Source organism: Pipistrellus hanaki, assembly GCF_964339955.1.
Source record: "Pipistrellus hanaki genome assembly, chromosome: 6".
NCBI lineage: Eukaryota > Metazoa > Chordata > Mammalia > Chiroptera > Vespertilionidae > Pipistrellus > Pipistrellus hanaki.
Window position 1 is genome coordinate 61,913,911 of NC_140508.1, and position 19,245 is coordinate 61,933,155.

At 43.6% G+C, this 19,245-nt stretch overlaps 1 protein-coding gene across 4 annotated transcripts in view; it reads left to right on the plus strand.

The window, feature by feature from the left end:
* The window catches only part of GNAL (G protein subunit alpha L), an 84,555-nt gene that overhangs the window by 41,019 nt on the left and 24,291 nt on the right, over positions 1 to 19,245 (plus strand). For all 4 annotated transcript variants that reach the window (XM_084887690.1, XM_084887691.1, XM_084887693.1 and 1 more), the window contains one exon: positions 13,349 to 13,446. In XM_084887690.1, coding sequence (XP_084743816.1) covers positions 13,349 to 13,446 — 98 coding nt within the window. The remainder of the gene's footprint in view (positions 1 to 13,348; positions 13,447 to 19,245) is intronic.

Consider the following 19,245-nt stretch of genomic DNA (forward strand, 5'->3'; position numbering starts at 1 on the left):
AGGGCTATGAAAGGCGAATGACAGCTCTCAGTGACTTTTCCCATCCCTTTGGGCCCTGGAACTTCCTTCCACTGAAAACAAATCCGCTTTGGGGATCAGATCTGAATGAGAAATAGTATTGGATGATGATTCTTTTGCCTGTGATGAAAGAAGTGTAGTGGGTTAGGTTTTCTCAAATTTTCACTTAAATCTTTTTATATTTTATGAACACCGTTTCATACTTTCTGTTAATTTAGCTCACCTTTGTACGTCCCACGCTTATAAACCTATTCAACATATGTTCGCTTAGCTCAGCCGTGTTCAAGGAATTGGGGTAGGGGTTCACAGAAACCCTTAAACACCTTATGGAAAAGGTGTTTTAATTAATCCCTGCTCTAGGGCTGATGGTCTAATTAGGAAGGTCAGGCCAACACTCATGGAAAACTCAAGAGGCCAACAAGATTTAACAAAATACTAGTTTAAAATTTTCTCCACTCCCCTTGACAGCAATATAAAGGAAAAACAAGAATCTGACAATAGCAAAAGCCTATTCTGTACAAATTTCAAGACAATGAATTTTATATCTCCTTAAGATGTACCTCCATCAGAGCTAAAGTCTGCCAATAACATCTTTTTTTTTTTTCTTTTTTTTTCTTTTTTTTTCTTTTTTTTTTCTTTTTTTTTGGCAACAACTCTTGAGCCTGGGAGCAACAATATGACCTTCAGTATGATGGGCAGAAGCTGTTCTCAGCATTTACAGCATCACATGATTGTATCACTAGTGAATCTTTGCATCATTGACCTAAGGGGTGGATGTATGACATTTCAGACTTTGGCATCATTTGGCAGCCATCATTTAACTAAAAACCATAAACCTGATTTAATGGGTGGAAGATTGCCTGTATTTGAGATCTCTCTGGCTTGGTGCATTTTACTAAATAATGTTTTCATGTGTACTTAGGGAGTATATGCTTAATAGGATCATGGCAACCTGCTTTGGACCAGCTGGGTTAGTGGTCGGCAAACTCATTGGTCAACAGATTGAAATTTCTTTTGAGAGCCACATTTTTTAAACTTAAACTTTTTCTAATGCCACTTCTTCAAAATAGACTCACCCAGGCCGTGGTATTTTGTGGAAGAGCCACACTCAAGGGGCCAAAGAACCACATGTGGCTCACGAGCCCCAGTTTGCCGACCATGGAGCTATGTAATAAAGAAGGGCACAAAGTGGACTTGGCACCTGGTTTCATGGGCATTGCCAACGTCCTACTTCCTTCTGCAAAATTCCCTTTTTATTTCCTCCCGGCCCCGGTAAATGAATCCTGGAGCGGACCTGGAGCCATCCCCAGATCCCAGCCAGCTCTGAGCGCTTTGCAGCCGTGGCTCAGGGTGCTAACCTCAGGTCAGGCTGCGCTTCAACACCACCCGGGAGGCTGTTCGAGCAAAAGCCCGAAGCCGCCCTCGGAGGCTGGACTCGGGAGTTCTGGGGGCAGCGCTGAGGAACCGCCTGTTTTAAAAGCTCCCAGTGGTTTCTGTGCGCCCTCAGGTCTGGCAGTGATAACAGAACACCCTGTGCGCCTGTCAGCACTGAGGCGAGCTGGGCTGCGGCCACACTCTCAGTGGACTTGCAGGAACTGTCTGGTTATGTGTGCGTGGCCGCCAGAACTGACTGCCTGGCTTACAGTGTGGTCCCTGCTCTGCAGTTGCGGTTCTCAGTCACAGTAATAAATAGGCTTTCTTGTATTCACAATTCAGAGCAAATCTTGCTTCATGGAAAGTCATCAACAGTATGTGGAGGATAAACTAACTGAAAAGGGTTGGTTATAAAGAGGACTCTGAACCACAAATACCACCGGGAGACCGGTCTTGGTTCAGGCCCTGCCCCAAGGGGGGGCAGGGGCCCCAGCTCCCTGCAGCAGGCCCGGGGCCTTTGTCAGCCTGGCATTTGCTGTCATGCCAGCCGGGCTTGCTGAAACGTAGAGGGCCGGTTGGTTTAAGTGCTAGGGGCATAAGTCCAGCAGCGTAAGTCCTAGGGCACTGCTTTGGAATGCCAGGAAGTTGGTCAAGTCTAGTCCCAGGCAAACTGAGGAACCATGAAAAACAGCAACCGTCCCGTTCTTTCACGTGCATTTGAGCTGGGCACACAGTGGGTGAGAGCAGACGTGTAAATTGTTAGAAACTCTGGCACCGGCCAGGTTTCCGACGTGAGAGGCTGTGGGTGGTGGATCCCCTCCATGTCAGCATTGCTTGAAGGTGGTCTGCAGTCCCACTCTCTGCATTTCTTTTCACTGCTTCATAGCTCCCCTGCGGGGACTGACTCCATGTATAGGTAATGAAAAGCATATTTGGTGGGGAAGACTATAGATAACCAGATTTCCCACCCATCCAATAATTCAATTATGCATATATGGCTTCCAAACATAGGCAAAAATATCCTTTTCTAAGTGGGATTTTTTAAATAAAGTACCTGTGTTTCTCCTTATACCTTACTTATATTTTATCCCCACTTTGGCAGTTGCTACCATAATTTGGAAACAGTCAGATTGACACCGAGTTTTATATGCTACTTACTCGTATGCAAATAATGCTCTTCTGACTTGGAGAAAATGTATGAAAACTCTAGATCCAGAAGCTAGAAAATGGCCTTGCTATGAAATGTCGGTGTTTGAAGATGTGGCCTGTAACCCACAGATGCTGCCATGTCTCCAAGTAAACATCTGTGTGGAGTACATTCCAGACCGGAATGCGTGGGCTCTGTAGGAGAGCGTGAAGACAGAAAGGCTCACTTGAAATATGGGGCAATAGTGGATCAGTACTAGTATGTTGTACACCTGAAATTAATATAATGTTATGTCGATGATCCCTCCATTAAATAAGTACATAAATTCAAAAAAAGAAGGGAAGGCTCAGGTCGTTGATCTTGAAAAGGAAAAGTCTAGGACGTTCCAGGCTTCTGTTTTCTAGAGCTTTTCAATGTTCCAGGAAAAGTATTTTTTTTTTTTTTTAATTATGAGATACCAGATATATTCAAGGTAAGGATTAACGTGGGAGAATTATTTTAACAGTTTGAATATAATCGGCTCAAGCACTCCCTCCTCTGATGCGGAGCTGAGGGCTGGGCCTGGGGGGATGGGATGGGGTGGGAATGCCCTGAGCCCTGGCTGGTGCCCTGTGCCTCCCGGGACCTCGCCACACCATTGCTGTGACAGGAGCGTTCTCCAGGGCGATCATTAGTGCATGTGTGGTCTCCGGCTCCCAGGGAGCTGATATCATGGTGTCCGCAGGGGCTGTTGTTTATGAGAGTGCTGTGTTCACGCTGCAGAGGGACCTCGTTGTTTCTGCAGATCACCACGCGTTTGTAAAACCTACTTTAACTCTTAACGTTACAATGGGGGTCAGGTGCAGGCTGAGGTGGAATGAGTCTGTTAACATGTTTGATTTTTTTTTTTTTCCTCTGAGAACCCTTTGGCATTTAACATGACGTAAAATTCTGTGTCTTGCACCCTGTTGATTCTTCCATCAAAACTATTTCAGCCAAAACCAGTTTGGCTCAGTGGATAGAGCATCAGTCTGCGGACTGAAAGGTCCCAGATTCGATTCCGGTCAAGGGCATGTACCTTGGTTGCAGGTACATCCCCGGTAGGGGATGTTTCTAGCTTTCTATCCCTCATCCCTCTCCCTTCCTCTGTAAAAAATCAATAAAATATATATATATATTTTAAAACTATTTCAGTGCTTAGTAAAGAAATAAGTTTCTCGCCAAGACCGGTTAGGCTCAGTGGATAGAGCGTCGGCTTGGGGACTGAAAGGTCCCGGGTTCGATTCCGGTCAAGGGCATGTGCCTTGGTTGCGGGCACATCCCCAGTAGGGGGTGTGCAAGAGGCAGTTGGTCGATGACACTCTCTCTCGTCGATGTTTCTAGCTCTCTATCTCTCTTCCTTCCTCTCTGTACAAAATCAATAAAATATATTTTAAAAAAATAAAGAAAAGAAAAGAAATAAGCTTCTCCTCAGAACTTAGAGAGCAAGACACCCTGGTCCGAAAGGAGAGGTTCTCCAAGCTGTCCCGAGTAGCCGTGAGAGACAGCTCCCTGTTGGGAAGCCTGCATGATTCCTAAGCTGGGACCCTCAGGCGGAGTCCCTGGACGTGATGCTGCCGTTCTAAAGAGACCCGCCGGCCAGTTACTTCGGGATTCCCCGTCCGCTCGTGCCGCGGGTGCCGGCCGCAGAGGCGGGGCAGCGGCGGGGCAGCGGGTGTTATTCCGTAGCCACAGCAGAACCGCTCCCTTGTTGCACCGCGTAGCCATCCAGGCGGGAGGGGAGCTCGGAGAAGCCACAGGGACTTTTTTGCCTTCTAAACAGACGGTTGATTATCAAGAGATCACGCTTGTTTGTTTGAAATAAATGAGCTGATCTCTCTCCTGGGTGTTTTTCTTAGTAAAACATTGTAAAGGCTTTTAAAAAGGTGGTGGGGGGGGGGGGGGGAGAGAGAAACTGTAACCAATTCCACACTATCTAAATATTAAGACACTAAGCTCATATAGTATACACACACACACACACACACACACACAGAGTTGCCCTACTAGTGAATGTGGTACATTCAGATAAAACATTAGAGACCAGCAGGTTGGCTGATAGGTATAATCACCTACAATCACCTAGACCAAATTTATGTTTAGTGCAATATAGATTAAAATAATTTATCAAAAATGTATATGTTTTTACCAACTATCATTAATGCTAAACCACAGATTTAAGGACAGTGACATAAGAGCAGGTATAATGAAAGGCTTTGTACTTAATATCAGTTCCATTATGAGAAAAGTTTAGATTTTGTGAACTATTTCCTTGAGATGTATGATGCTTAGGCCCTCTGTCTGTGGACCTAAGCCATTAGTCGACATCCCCCAAGGGCTCCCAGGCTGCCAGAGAGATGTCTGACTGCCAGCTTAGACCCAATCCACCAAGGAGGGGCCTAAGCCAGCAGGTGGACATCCCCCGAGGGGTCCCAGACTGTGAGAGGGCATAGGCCAGGCTGAGGGAACCCCTACTCCCCAAGTGCACGAGTTTTCATGCACTGGGCCTCTAGTAAATAAATAATAACTACAACTGTAAACCTGCTTTTGCCCCACCCTGTATGATTTGCATAGGAAAGTATAACAAATACTTTCCTATAACAAATCTATAATGAGCTAATCAGTTTTCAACAACAAACATGTAAAACGGGTGTTTGACACTCACACCTTTGGGTCAGTGTGACGTTCCTGAGCGAGACTGAAACCTTTGGGGTGGATAACAGAATGTCCCAGGAGGGCTTCTTGCACTTCTCATTCAGCAAACCCGATGGAAGTTCAGCTTCCTGAGTTGGACCTCAATAGGACCTTCCCCTAACCAGCCAATAATTCTATTTCTTCATATATATATATATATATATATATATATATATATATATATGTATATAATTGATTTTTTTACAGAGAGGAAGAGAGAGGAATAGAGAGTTAGAAATATCGATGAGAGAGAAACATCAATCAGCTGCCTCTTGCACACCCCCGACTGGGGATGTGCCCGCAACCAATGTACATGCCCTTGAATGGAATCGAATCTGGGACCTTTCAGTCCACAGGCCGATACTCTATCCACTGAGCCAAATCGGTTTTGGCTCTTCTTCTTTTTTAATGTAAATCAAATTTTATTTTTTCCATGCAATAACCATTAATATCTAAAAAAAAAAAAAAACTATTTTAAATATAATAATTTACATGCAATAAACATAAATATTTCAAGAAAAAACGTTTTTAAATATAATATTACCAAAACTGTACTAACATAGTATAATATCACAAAAGTTGTAGGAAATATTAAAAACCTGCAAATAACAGGATTACTTCTATTATATTCTAAAATATTTTTTTCCTCTGCCTCTATTTTTATTCATTAGTTTATGTTATTCATTATATTCCACAAATGAGTGAGATCCTGTGATATTTATCTTTCCCCTACTGGCTTATTTCGCTTAGCATGATGCTCTCCAGGTCCATCCTCTTTCTTCTTCAAAGTAGTTAGTATTTTGCCGAAACCGGTTTGGCTCAGTAGATAGAGTGTCGGCCTGCGGACTGAAAGGTCCTGGGTTCGATTCCAGTCAAGGGCATGTACCTTGGTTGTGGGCACATTCCCCAGTAGGGGTTGTACAAGAGGCAGCTGGTCGATGTTTCTCTCTCATCGACGTTTCTAACTCTCTATCCCTCTCAATTCCTCTCTATGTAAAATCAATAAAATATATTTAAAAAAAAAAAAAAAGAAAAAAGGATTTTCAAAGTAGTTAGTATTTAAGTTTTCTCCCGTCTTCTCTTATCTTTACAATGGAAGGCAAACACTAATCCAGTTCCTCAAGGATGTATGAATTATGTTTATATTTACACCATGTATATATAATGGTTTGCTGACATTCAGAATTGTATGTTTTGATTGTGATAAAATTGCCTGGTGACAGATGATTACTAAACTTAGTGTGGTGATCACAATGTCGCATAACTATATTGTACACCCAGAAATAATATATTGCATACCAACTATACTTAATAAATAAATACTATATTTTGATTATAACTTTGATAGTTGTCAAATGCCTGTATGGATTTGAGATACATTCTCTCTTATTTAGCAATGCTTATATCATAAAATGAAATGTTTAAAATCAAATGTGAATGTCAGATCATTAAGCACGTAAGTAGTTTAACATGTTTTAAATGAATGTACCCTTTGTAGCATCACCTTTGGAAATTACTCCTCAAGCTAATGAGCCCCAAGATCCCACGCCTGCGTCCCCAGGCCCCGAGGTGATCAGTACGCCTGAGCACGCGCTTAGGGAAAGATACCTTCGCTCCAGCCGAGAGCACAGGAGTGCTGTGCTCTGAGTACTAGGGCCTTCTTAGGACTGGTTGATCAGCATCGTTTTTAAATGTCTTGTGTGACATCTTTAACTGCTCAGCCTTAAACATAAATGTTCTGTTATTTCCACAAAGAGAACTTTTCACTGGCTTCATACTGGGTCCCCATCCAGCCCCAGCAGGTTGTAGCCTCCAGTTGTTATCAACGGACCACTCAAAGTCATTACTGTTGCACATAGTTTTTGTAAAAAAAAAAAAAAAGGGGGGGGGTGGTAAAGTTTCAGTAGTAATGTCTGAAATTATACAGTTTACAAAATGTCCTACTGTTTTCTTGTTGCTGGGTTTGTGGTACCCTCTGTCTCTCTTGTGTCCCTGTCTTTCTCTTTGCCTTGGTCCTCTCTCTTGTCTTCCCTTCTTCTTCACTTGACACTGTCTTTCTCTCCCCCACATGTGTCTCTGTTTCCCTCTCTGCCCCTTTCCTTTCTTTTTTCATGTATCTCTCTACTCTCCACAGACCGTGAAACTGAAGTGGTATAAGCATATGTATTATTATTTGTCTTCTTTTTAAAATCAAATCCAATATGCCGTGTTCTGATTTTCCCCTTGTGGATCAACAGCCTTAACAATTACTAAAAGTGTGTGTGTGTGTGTGTGTACATTCTTATCTCCATATGTTTATTTCAAGCATATATGTATACATGATAAATAAACGATAGGTAGATAGGTAGGCAGGTGGGGGTGGATGGATGGATGGATGGATAACATGACAAACAGCAGGTGTCTCCCAAACCCCTCAATGAGGCTGATTATTTAAAGAACGGGTGGGGATGTGCCCGCAACCAAGGTATATGCCCTTGACCAGAATCGAACCTGGGACCTTTCAGTCTGCAGGCCAACGCTCTATCCACTGAGCCAAACCGGTTTTGGCTGGCTTCCTTTTTTTAACTGCCCTCTCACAAGTCTTACCCACTCCTGCCCTCAATACTTGCAAATGAATCAATGGATGACACCCCTTGCTTTGATTGAGTCCACTCCCACCACCCCAGATGCCTTTTTCCAAACGTTCAATGGCCACTCTAAGCTCCGCCCTTTCATAGGTATCTCTTGTTCCAGTGCAGGCGGCCTGATGTGAGCTCAGGAGAGGGTCGTTGTCTCTTGCTTGAGTAGAAGAGCAAGTGGGTGGATAGTGTGTGTGGGGGTGGGTGGGTGAGTAGGAAGGAGGTGCTGGGCGGTGAGGTTGTCTTTGAGGCTTTCTTACTAGGCTGGAATTGTCAGGAATGTCAGGTTTATCTGTGTTCAAATTTAAATCTGAAATGCATTCAAAAGCTAGATAAGATAAACCATCTGCCACACGATCCATCCATTAGGGTAAATAACTAGGTATTTAATAAAGTTATTGAATGTTGAAATGACTTAAGCATGTTGAGTCAGAAATTCCAACTCTTATAAAATAGTTCCAGACGTTTCTCTTGGGAAAGGAAGGAGGCCTATTCCTAGCATATGCCCAGAGAACTAAAAACATATGTCACACAAAAACTCATACACGAATGTTCATAACAGCACTGTTTACAATGGCCAAACAGTGCAAACAACCCATGTCCGTCAAATGATGCATGGGTAAGCATGCTGAGTGAAAGAAGCCAGACACAGAGGCCAGGTATTCTATGATTTCATTTATGTGAAATGTCCAGAATAGGCAGAGCCAGAAAGGGATTAGTGGTTGCCAGAGGCTGAGGGAGGGGGGACTGCCGATGGTGTGGGGTTTCCTCTGAGGCGGATGTTCTCAGCGTGATTGTGTGATGAGTGCATAACTCTACGAATAGGCTAAACACCACTGAATTGTGCACTTTAACTGGGTGAATTGTACGGTACATAAATTATATCTCTGTTAAATCATTACATACAAAATGAAAAGAAAAAGAAGACATAAAATTTAAAATCAGAGAGTCTTAGCACTAGGAGAAACCTTAAAGATGATCTCATACAAATACATACGTATGAAACGGCAAAGTGTTTGAGTTTTTTTGGACAATTTCCTCTCCCTTTTATGCCAGTTGCCTGCTGCCAGACTCCGGGCTGCTGCAGAAATGCTAAGGAACTCAGCGGTTGCCTTTGCAGCCTTTTATTTTATAGCCACATGGAGATTTGATCACCTCAGACTTCTGTAGCTGTTTCTTTCTCTTGCCCGTCCGGTGACGAAGAATGTAAAGCTACAAGTTCACAGAGCAAAACCCCACACGAAGTCCAACTCCATGAGGACATCATCAGCTAATGTTAAGGTTCTGGCTATACGTCCATTAACACGACAGGGACGGTGGGCCTACACCCCCCCATCATCCCTCCCGGCTTCTCCCTGTCCCTCCTCCACATCCCCCACTCCTCCCAGCTGCCTTGAAGGGATGAGCTGTCAGCCCCAGTGACAGTCCCTCTTTTTGGACAAAGGACTTGGAGGCTCAGTTCATAGCACATGGCTGTCAAGGCAAAATTTTTTTTAAGTTGTAGCCAACATGTAAGTATTCTGCGGCCCTCTCCTTCCCTTATTTCTAGTCATCTGCTGCATTTTATTCAGCCAGCTTCACACCCTCACCAGCTGTTAAGAGTGTGTCTAGACAAGTCACATTATCTTGGGGGCCTTTCTGGAAAGGTCTGGAAGCCCAGCGCAAGCCCAGGAACCGGAAACACACTGCTGCACGTCACCCACTGGCGGCGGCGTCCCTCCATGCCTGTCTGAGTCGCAGGTTCTTTGCACAGCCACACTGCACCTGCCTGACTGGAGCACAGCTCTCTCCTCGGGTTCAGAAACCCTGTGTCCTCTCTCCCATACCCAGCACCCAGCATAATGCCTTATGCCTCCAGGTGTCCTGCAGATGTTTCTGGAACTTGGATCTCAAGCCTGCACATGACTTCTTTTTCTTCGCCATGTGTTTCTCTCTTGGCCTGTTGGCATCCTGCAGGCCTTGCCACAGTTGTACCAAAACTACCGAGTCGAATCCAAAGCTGAAGGATGCCATAGACCAGTGGTTGGCAGACCCATTAGTCAACAGAGCCAAATATCAACAGTACAATTATTGAAATTTCTTTTGAGAGCCAAATTTTTAAAACCTAAACTATATAGGTAGGTACATTGTCATTAACTTAATTAGGGTGCTCCTAAGCTGGCCTTTGCTAAAAACTCAAGAGGCCAAAGAGCCGCATGTGGCTTGCGAGCCACAGTTTGCCTACCACTGCCCTAGACGCTCCCCACCACCACCACCACTAGCAGCACATCACACTGTTGGGCACCACAGTTTTGACTATCTTGAACTTGCCCTCCCTGATGTCAACCCTGTCCTGCTTGTTTTGTCTTTCCAGCCACCCTTTCTTTGTGTCCTTCCATCCCTTACCCCTCACACATGCTCCCCTCCCCGTCCACCAAGCACTGATGAGTCTCAGGCAGCCTCTGAGAAGTTACATACATACATACATACATACACACATACATACATACATACATACCCCACGGTCCCTCCCCTCATTCCCCCCACATGAAGCCAAGGAGAAAAGGGAACCTCAGCAGTCAGGTTTCCCCAGCTCGGATCTGAGCCCAGGCACTCAACTACCAGTGTCCATGCCCAAACCATACATATTGTTGTATGACTCCTCTTAGACACCTTTCTTACGTTTTCCGCTAAAATGTTCCCAAAGAAATATATCATTGTCCATGGGACTATAGCAAACTCGCTTATAAAGACATTTGCTTTCAATCTAAACTTCTTCCCTAAAAGAGGGTCTCCTCTCTCCATTGTACCTCTCAGCACTTAAAGCAAAACTAATTTGGAGTGACTAAGAAGACCAAGAATAATACCGTAAAGTGTTATGTAATTCAAGCTTGATGTTCCAAGGAGAATTTGTGTCAGATAACTTGACAGAGCCTTGTCTGGAAGCAAAGGCTAAAGTCGTGATTCTTTGAGTCCCTGATGAAAATACCTAATTATTTGTTTCTGTTCCCACACAAGTCAGTTTCTCCGGGGAGTGTCTTCGGCATGCTCCAAGGCACATTTTCCTCGGAGAATTGGGCTTTTACAGCAAGAATCTGAGGTGTAAGAGTGGGAGTATTGTGGGTGGGAAAAGCAAAAGCTAAGAAATTAATTTTTTTTTTAATAATGCTTAAGGAAAATTATGTTCCCATCACTATAGAGTAGATTTATTTAATCCTCTGCTCTGGGTCCTGGTGGATCCGATTACTAAAACTTAATACTCACCCCAGTTGTTTGGTGAGATTATAATTGAGAAACTACAGATAGAATCTCTAGATAAATCTTATTGTACCTTTAAGAAACGTGTAAGAGCCACAAAAACCATGAAACCTTGCCATGGTGGCAGGGAAGGTCCCGTGGCTCCATCCTCCTGCCTTTGAAACCACAGGGAATTCTACTCCTGTCCGGGCCTCGCGGGGCGTGCTTCGGGGAGAGAAGCAGAGAGGCCAGAGCTATGTAGGTAACTATTTCCGTACACAGCTGCACTGAAAGGAATTGAAAGCTACTGGAACTCATAAGTGAAATTAAATAGGTTGCAGGACACAAGATCAAATGCAGAAATCAATAAAAATCAATAAAATATATTAAAAATAAATAAATAGATAGATATGTCATGTCAATTAATTAGAAAACTCATTTAAGATGGCAATTCTCCCCAAACTGATCTATAAGTTTTTTTAAATGGGCAATTTCAATCAAAACACCAGCAGGCTTTTTAAATAGAAATTGACAAGTTAATCTTAAAATATATGTGGAAATTCAAATGACCCTCTGTTCCCTCTCTCATAGAGGTTAGAAGAGTTTAAGACCATATATATATATATATATATATATATATATATATATATATATATATTTGATATATATTTTTAAAAATTAAAAAAAACAATTATATATATAACAGATTTTTTTACAGAGAGGAAGGGAGAGGGACAGGGAGTTAGAAACATCGATGAGAGAAAAACATCGATCAGCTGCCTCTTGCAGACTCCCTACTAGGGATGTGCTTGCAACCAGTGTACATGCCCTTGACTGGAATCGAACCTGGGACCCTTCAGTCTGCAAACCGATGCTCTATCCACTGAGCAAAACCGGTTTTGGCAGGACTCTTGTTCTTATAAAAGAATAAAACTCAATGAGGATTTAAAGTACAGCATAGGGAATATAGCAAATAATATTGTAATAACTATATATGGTGTCAGGTAGGTACTAGACTTAGCACTTAGTAAATTATATAAATATTTAACTACTATGAAATAATATAAAATAATATTGAATGTCAACTGTAATTTAAATTTTCTTAAAAACAAATGAAACTAACAAGACATACAACCCAATTTTTTAAATGGATAAAATATTTGAACAGACACTTCAAAAGAAGATATGCAAGTAGCCAACAATTACATGAAAAAATATCCAACCTCATTAGAGAAATGCAAACTGAAATCATAATTAGGTGTCACTACACCTCAAATATAGTAATTAAGAAGACTGATAAAAACCAAGTATTGGTGAGGATGTAGAAAAATTAGAGCTCCTAGACATTGCTCCTGACAATGTAAAATAGAATAGCCACTTTGAAAACCGACTTAGCAGTTTTTTAAAGTTAAACATTCACTGACCATTTTACCCAGTTAATTTCACTTCTCTGTATAAACCCAAGTGAAATGAAAATAAAAGTTCACACAAAGACTGTTGCACAAATATTGCTAGCGGCATTATTCATAACAGCCAAAAACTAGAAATAATCCTCCCAGCTGGGTTGCGTGTTGACCTATGAACCAAGAGGTCCCAGTTCCATTCCCAATCAGGTATCAATCCCCAGTAGGGGGCAGGCAGGAGGCTGCTGATCTGTGATTCTCCTCCTCATTGATGTTTCTCTCTATCCCTCTCCCTTTCTTTCTGAAATCAATAAATATATATATTTTTAAAGTAGTTTCTAACAAATTAAAAAAAAAAAACAACACTAGAAATAACCCAAATGTCCATCAACTGGTGAATGAATAAATAATTGCCCCCTAAGCCCTCTGATAGCCCCAAAGGTTTGCATGCATCCCCAACCTTGCCAGCCCCTCACCACTTCACTTGCCTTTAGGATGGTGCCTCCTGCTTACTTTCTTAAAGTTATTGAATAACAAGAACTTTAAGATTGTTAGCTATGTGTATATCTGGTTAATGAATGTCACTAACTTTTGACTTGCAATTTTTATTTTGGGGAACTTCCTGGAACGACAAGGGTGTTTGACAGATTAATTTGCATGATGGTGGCACACACGCATCGGTTTTTCATCACACAGAATTCGAGATCTGGGCATTTTTCCGCGCGTCAGGTAGACTTCCTCAAGGAAAATAATTCATGCGCTACCTGCAAACTTCGGGGGGCAGTTTCTTTTTACTTTTAACTCTTTGAAAGATTATATAACACATGCGTGCTCTCACGTGTAACTTTTTCAAATTGTAGGAGTTCTTCGATCACGTGAAGAAGCTGTGGGATGATGAAGGCGTGAAGGCATGCTTCGAGAGGTCCAACGAATACCAGCTGATCGACTGCGCACAATAGTAAGTCCGCCCAGCCAGGCCCAGGCTTCTTGAGGCTCGGATTGCACCACAGGGGCGCTGCCCTCCCGGGGCCACTGGTGTCTCTCGAAAGCTAGGGACAAATAAGTAACGTCTCACTGCAGAAATCAGCTTTCAAAACGAGGCACATGAAGGAGATGGAAAACTGAAAATCCAGTAGGAATCAGTGTTTCGGGGAAGAATCAGAAGCGTGTGGTATTATTTTTATCCTGACCTTTGTTTTCAGTTCTGTTCATTTTCACTTCTATAGGGTCATAGGCATAGTGTACATTATAATGTGATGAGATATTCGTTATCATAGTTCAGTTTTGTGGCAGGGACCCCAAATAATAGCAACACTGCAATCAAGCTCAAACTCTTACTTAAAAAGTAAAAAGTGATACACCGGAGTAAATTAGGGCCTGAGAGTAGATGATGATTACTAATAAGTAAATGTTTGGTGAGAAATGTAATGGAGAGAAATAGAAATAAGGAAAAGACTCTGGTGCCAAGGCTGGCTGACTGCTTTTCCCTGAAATTCCTTGGTATTTTAGATTCATTCTGTAACTATTAGAGAATAATGGTCCCCCAAGAAAATGTTCATCAAGGGGTTCTAGATATATTTGCTAGTTTGATAACAAAAACTGTGTTTAATTGTTTTATATGGCCCTTTGGGCAGCAAGAAATCAGCACTTTTACATTTTTAGTCTGTAAACTGTAAAAATTCATACATGTTGAAGGGATTCCATAAGCATAAAATCCGGGAATTCACAGTATTTGGAACCAACTAGTGGAACTCTGCTGTAAATACAGATTTCAAGGAGAAAGCAGTGGTGTGGCCATTGGCAGCCGTTTCTCATCCTGAGGAGTTCAGGCACCATCACCAGGTGGCAGGTGCCAATGGCAGGGCCCAAGGAGAAGGCACTGGGTGTGACCCAGGCCCTGACCGGAAGCCAGTCTGGGAGCAGATAGGTGATGGAAGAGTGTCTATAAGCAGGTGAGAGAGGTCGCTGTGGCCAACGCCTTCCAAGTGCCAAGGAACTTGGATCTTCTTCCAAATGCAGTGAGTACCCAGCGGCTCCATGAATGAGGTTGTCAGGGTCACTCTGGCTGCCGTATGGAAAATTAACAAAGGGAGGCAGACACCTGAATGGGGTTCCTTGGGTCAGGTGGTGGCCATTGAGGTGAGCCTTGGGCCTTGGGTGCTGAAGGGACAGAACGAGGTGGTAGATTGGGTGAGGGCGGCAGAGGAAAGGGGATGGGGTAAAGGATGATAACGCAGTGAGGCATGAAGCCATTTATGGGGATGTTGTTTATGGGAGAAAAGAGGAAGGCATCAAGCTCTGATTTGGAGAAGTTAAGTGTGAGACGCCAAAGTGATATCTAAGGGGAGCGTTCAAGTAGACAGCTGGGTGGAGCCTGGGGCTCAGAGCGAGACTGGTGATCCGAGCAGGGAAGTCATCAGCCCTCTGGTGGCACACGAAGCCGTGGCGATGCATGGACACACCAGAGTGAGTTCAGAGAGAGGCGTTTCCTGGCCCCTGGAAGATCAGTCCTCAGAAGCTGGTCTCAGGAGGAAGGGCCTGACATCACATCTGAGGAGTGGGTGGAAAGAAGGATGAGATGGGGGAAGACTGATGGTGTTAGTTAGATTTACTTAATCTCCTTCTGATCTCGACCAAGAACTGGCTACACCCTCCACTCCCATGTCACCCTCCCAGTCTGCAAGCATTTGCTGAGCAGCAGCTGTACCCTCAGCTCCACACAGTAAAACCAACACGCAGCGCAGACTGGCTCCCCTCACGCCAACATGAGCAGTGGAAGCTTTAATGAGCCGCCACTGCATATGCTAAAGCTTTAATGAGCCGCCACTGCATAAGCTAAAGAAACTACTTGCTAATTAAAATTTTATTAACTAGAAAAGCATTTTAAATTTCTCATTTCCACCTGGCTGGTGTGGATCAGTGGTTGAGCATCAAACTATGAACCAGGTTACAGTTGGATTCCCAGGGCATGTGCCCAGGTTGCGGGCTGGGTCCCCAGTAGGGGGTGTGCAGGAGGCAGCCTATGGATGATTTTCTCTTATCACTGATGTTTCTGTCTCCCTCTCCCCTCCCCTCTCTTCCTTGTAATCAATAAAAACATACTTTAAAAAAAGAGGAGCCCTAACCGGTTTGGCTCGGTGGATAGAGCGTCGGCCTGTGGACTGAAAAGTCCCAGGTTCGATTCCGGTCAAGGGCACGTACTTTGGTTGCGGGCACATCCCCAGTAGGGGATTTACAGGAGGCAGCTGATTGATGTTTCTCTCTCATCGATGTTTCTGACTCTCTATCCGTCTCCCTTCCTCTCTGTAAAAAAATCAATAAAATATATTTAAAAAAAAAAAAAAAAGAGGAAGTAGATTAGTGGTTGCCAGGGGTTTGAGGAGGGAGAATTGAGAGTGACTACTAACGGTACGGGGTTTCTTTTAGGGATAATGGAGAATGTTCTGGAATTAGATAATGGTGATGGTGGCACAAACTTGTGAATATACTTAAGACCACTGAATTGTATACTTCAAAATGGTGATTTTTATGTTCTGTGAAATTGTATTATGTGAGTCATGTCTCCATCTGAAAAAAAGAAAGATAGCAGGGAAGGAAGAGTCGGAGCAGGAAAAGTAACGGGAGCACTGGTCCAGCCTGGCCAGCAGGGCAGTCTCCTCCTGGAGCCAGTGCTCCTCTTGTCATCTACAGATGACAGTCTCCACATGCATTTATAGGGCCTCACCCTCAGCCGTGCGGCTCTCCACGCCTCACACGCATACACGCGGGAGTGGAGCTCCCGCTGATAAAGTGCCTGTGCTGTGCAGGTGAAAAGGCCATTGAGACCTGTGTTGTGTATGTGGCACACAAGGAGTGGAAAGTTGCTCAGGCAACTTCGGGAAAAGGGAAATTTGCTCAAAGTCTCTCAGAAGCCACTAGTGAGTCTGTGGCACTATAGGGAGGGAACAGCTTTTCTGTGCCTGCTGGGTGAGTGTTTTGACTTCACTTTTCCTGTCTGCTCTTCTCATCCCTTGCTGCTGATCCCAGAGGAAGCAGAGGAGATCAGTTTGGTTAGCAGCCACGCAGCATGTTCCCATCCAGCCTTGTCCCCCACCCCATCACACTGCCCCACTGGCCCAGTCAGTGGCCATTGCATGGCCCAGACCAGAGGCTGTGCTGAGGCCAGGGCAGCTGGACTGCAGACTCCCTCACCAGGACTGACATGGCTAGAGACGTGTGGAACAGTTACTGTAACTGAGCTCTCAGTATTGTTCTTTTGGTAAAAATGGGTGTATTTGAATCATCAAGCAGGCTGTGCAAATGACCAGAGATTATATATGATACACAGCTCCCCACTTTCCACTGGGAACCTTAAAAACAATCTCTACGGCATTGTCCCCCAAAATGCACTTCCTCTAAGTCCTAACAATAAATGATTGTGTAGCCATGGAAACAGCTATTTTGGGAGAGAGAAAATTGGATCTTAAGAGCAGGTTTATAAAGTCAGACTTTGCTTAATGTAACCTGCCGCTCTGCCACTGAGAGTGTAGGTTCTTCTGCTTTGTACCAAGATGTTTGCACGCTAAGAGCCTCTCCAGGAGTGTATCCATTTGAATAATTGCTTTTAGAATACTCTCAAAGGCAGAGAATGTCCTAGAAAAAAAGAATAGAACAGTGAGAAAGTGATTTTCTTCTCCGTCTCCTGTCTGTGTCTGCAATCTGTCAGGAGTCCTGGCAGCTATGTGTAGCCTCTCTCTAGTACTGGCTTGGAGTTCATGGCTCTCAAGTCCTTGAATCTAAGCTTTCAGGGCAATCTGGAAATTATTAGCAAAAATTAAATTTGAACTTCAAAGTTGACTTTTATTTTTTTCAGGTCATTTTAAAATTAGAGAAACTACTATGTACTGTTGAATTCATTAAATATATAATGAACTCTCATTTGACCTTTATTTCTGACCTTTATTTTCAGTTTTATTTTCTCGATCTGTGGAGTTGGAGATGTTCCTGTTTATGGGCAGTGCAGTATACTTTTTATAGGTATGAAGAATAAATTTAGTGGCAGGGCAAACTATTGTAGGTAGACCAGATGTCTCAGTGTAAGTTGGTCAGCCCCTGGTTATCTGTGTCTCCTAGGCTCATTTGTAAACCCTCATCCTGGGAAGGAATCACTAAGAGGGTTTGCTTAGCACCAATGTTTCCATGTGAGTCAGAAACCTGCACTTGTCCTCCCGGGTGTCTCTGTTACTTTCCACAACTACCATGCTCACAGCACTCTAACTCCAGATGCGAGGGGGGAGTTTTTCCCCACCATGCAATCCTCTGTGACACCAGCTGGTTGTCCTGCAATTTAACTCAATTCTGACGCTGTCTACGGGAGACGAGGTCAGACCCAGAGGTTATGGGCTGAGTCCCGTGAGGTTGCCCCACTTCAGAGGCCACTTGCACATAGTAGGTCCCCAGCTCACTCACAGCTTCTGTTCAGCATGGCTACAGATCAGAGGTTCCCTTTGAATTTGATCATTTGCTAGAACAGCTCACAGAACTCAGGAAAACATTTATGTCTGCCAGTTTATTAAAGGATACAGATGAACAGCCAGAAGAAGAGAGACATAGGGGAGGCCTGGGGATGGGGGGTCTGGAGCCCAGAGAACTGGGGTTGCATTAGCCCTCGGGTACAATTGTGTGTTCACCAATCTGGAAGCTCTCCAAACCCTGTACTGTTGGAATTTTTATGGACTTTGTCATGTAAACATGACCCCTCACTAAGTCCGTTTCCAGCCTCCTCTCTCTTACCTGGAGACTGGGGGCAGGCCTGGAATTATGGCTTGGTCTTTTCGGTGACCGGCCCTGGATGGCTCCAGGAGCCCACCCAGAATCACCTGATCAGAACAAACAAGACCTCTATTATTCAGGACATTCCTAAGGATTTAGGGGCTCTGCGTCAGGAACTGCAGTCAGAGACCAAACAGTAGATCAAAAGATGCTTCTTGTGCTCTCATGACTTAGGAGGTTACGAGGGTTTCAGGAGCTCTGTGCCAGGGACAGGGGCAGATACATGTCTGTTTGTTTTTCTGTTATCTCACACCGTGCACGTGGATTATTTAAATCTTTCAGAAAAACCACTCCCTTGAGTGGAAAATCCCAGTGGTTTCCATTGCAACAGCTCACTGAATCCTCAGACTTCCTGCAGAAGACAGGACCACGGGACTAGCTGGGGCTCCAAGTCCTTGCCCCTCACACTAGTTTCTGACACTGTTGCCCATTCACTAGGTATTATAAGGTTCATTTTGAAGGCTGTGAAAATCAGGCCCTTGAACTATACATGGCAAAGTAATAATAACAATAACAATAATAATAATAATAATAATAATATTTTTCTAGCTTAGAGCTATATTTTTTTTGTCAAACAGTATTCTGTGTGGTGTAACATAGTGAGGAGGGGTCAGTGGTGGTGAGGAGCCCAGCTAGTGGCCCTGAGCCCCTCCCAGACTCCTTTGCGGCCCCTCAGTTGGCCCCAAGACACACCAGGTTCCGTAGGGCCAGTTTCCAAAGTCTGTAGCCACAGGACTAAATGCAGTTTACATCAAATACCAAGTCAAAGTGCTATTTTCTTGGAATAAATATATCATACCAAAGTAGTATTTTTTTTGTTTAGAATTAAAAGTGATAGGTGTTCACATCAATCACATGTACTTCTGTGTAGCCATTTTGAATAAAATAAAATTGAATTTCAGTATTCATAGATGACAGCTGAGTTTTGCATTAGACTCAACATCCA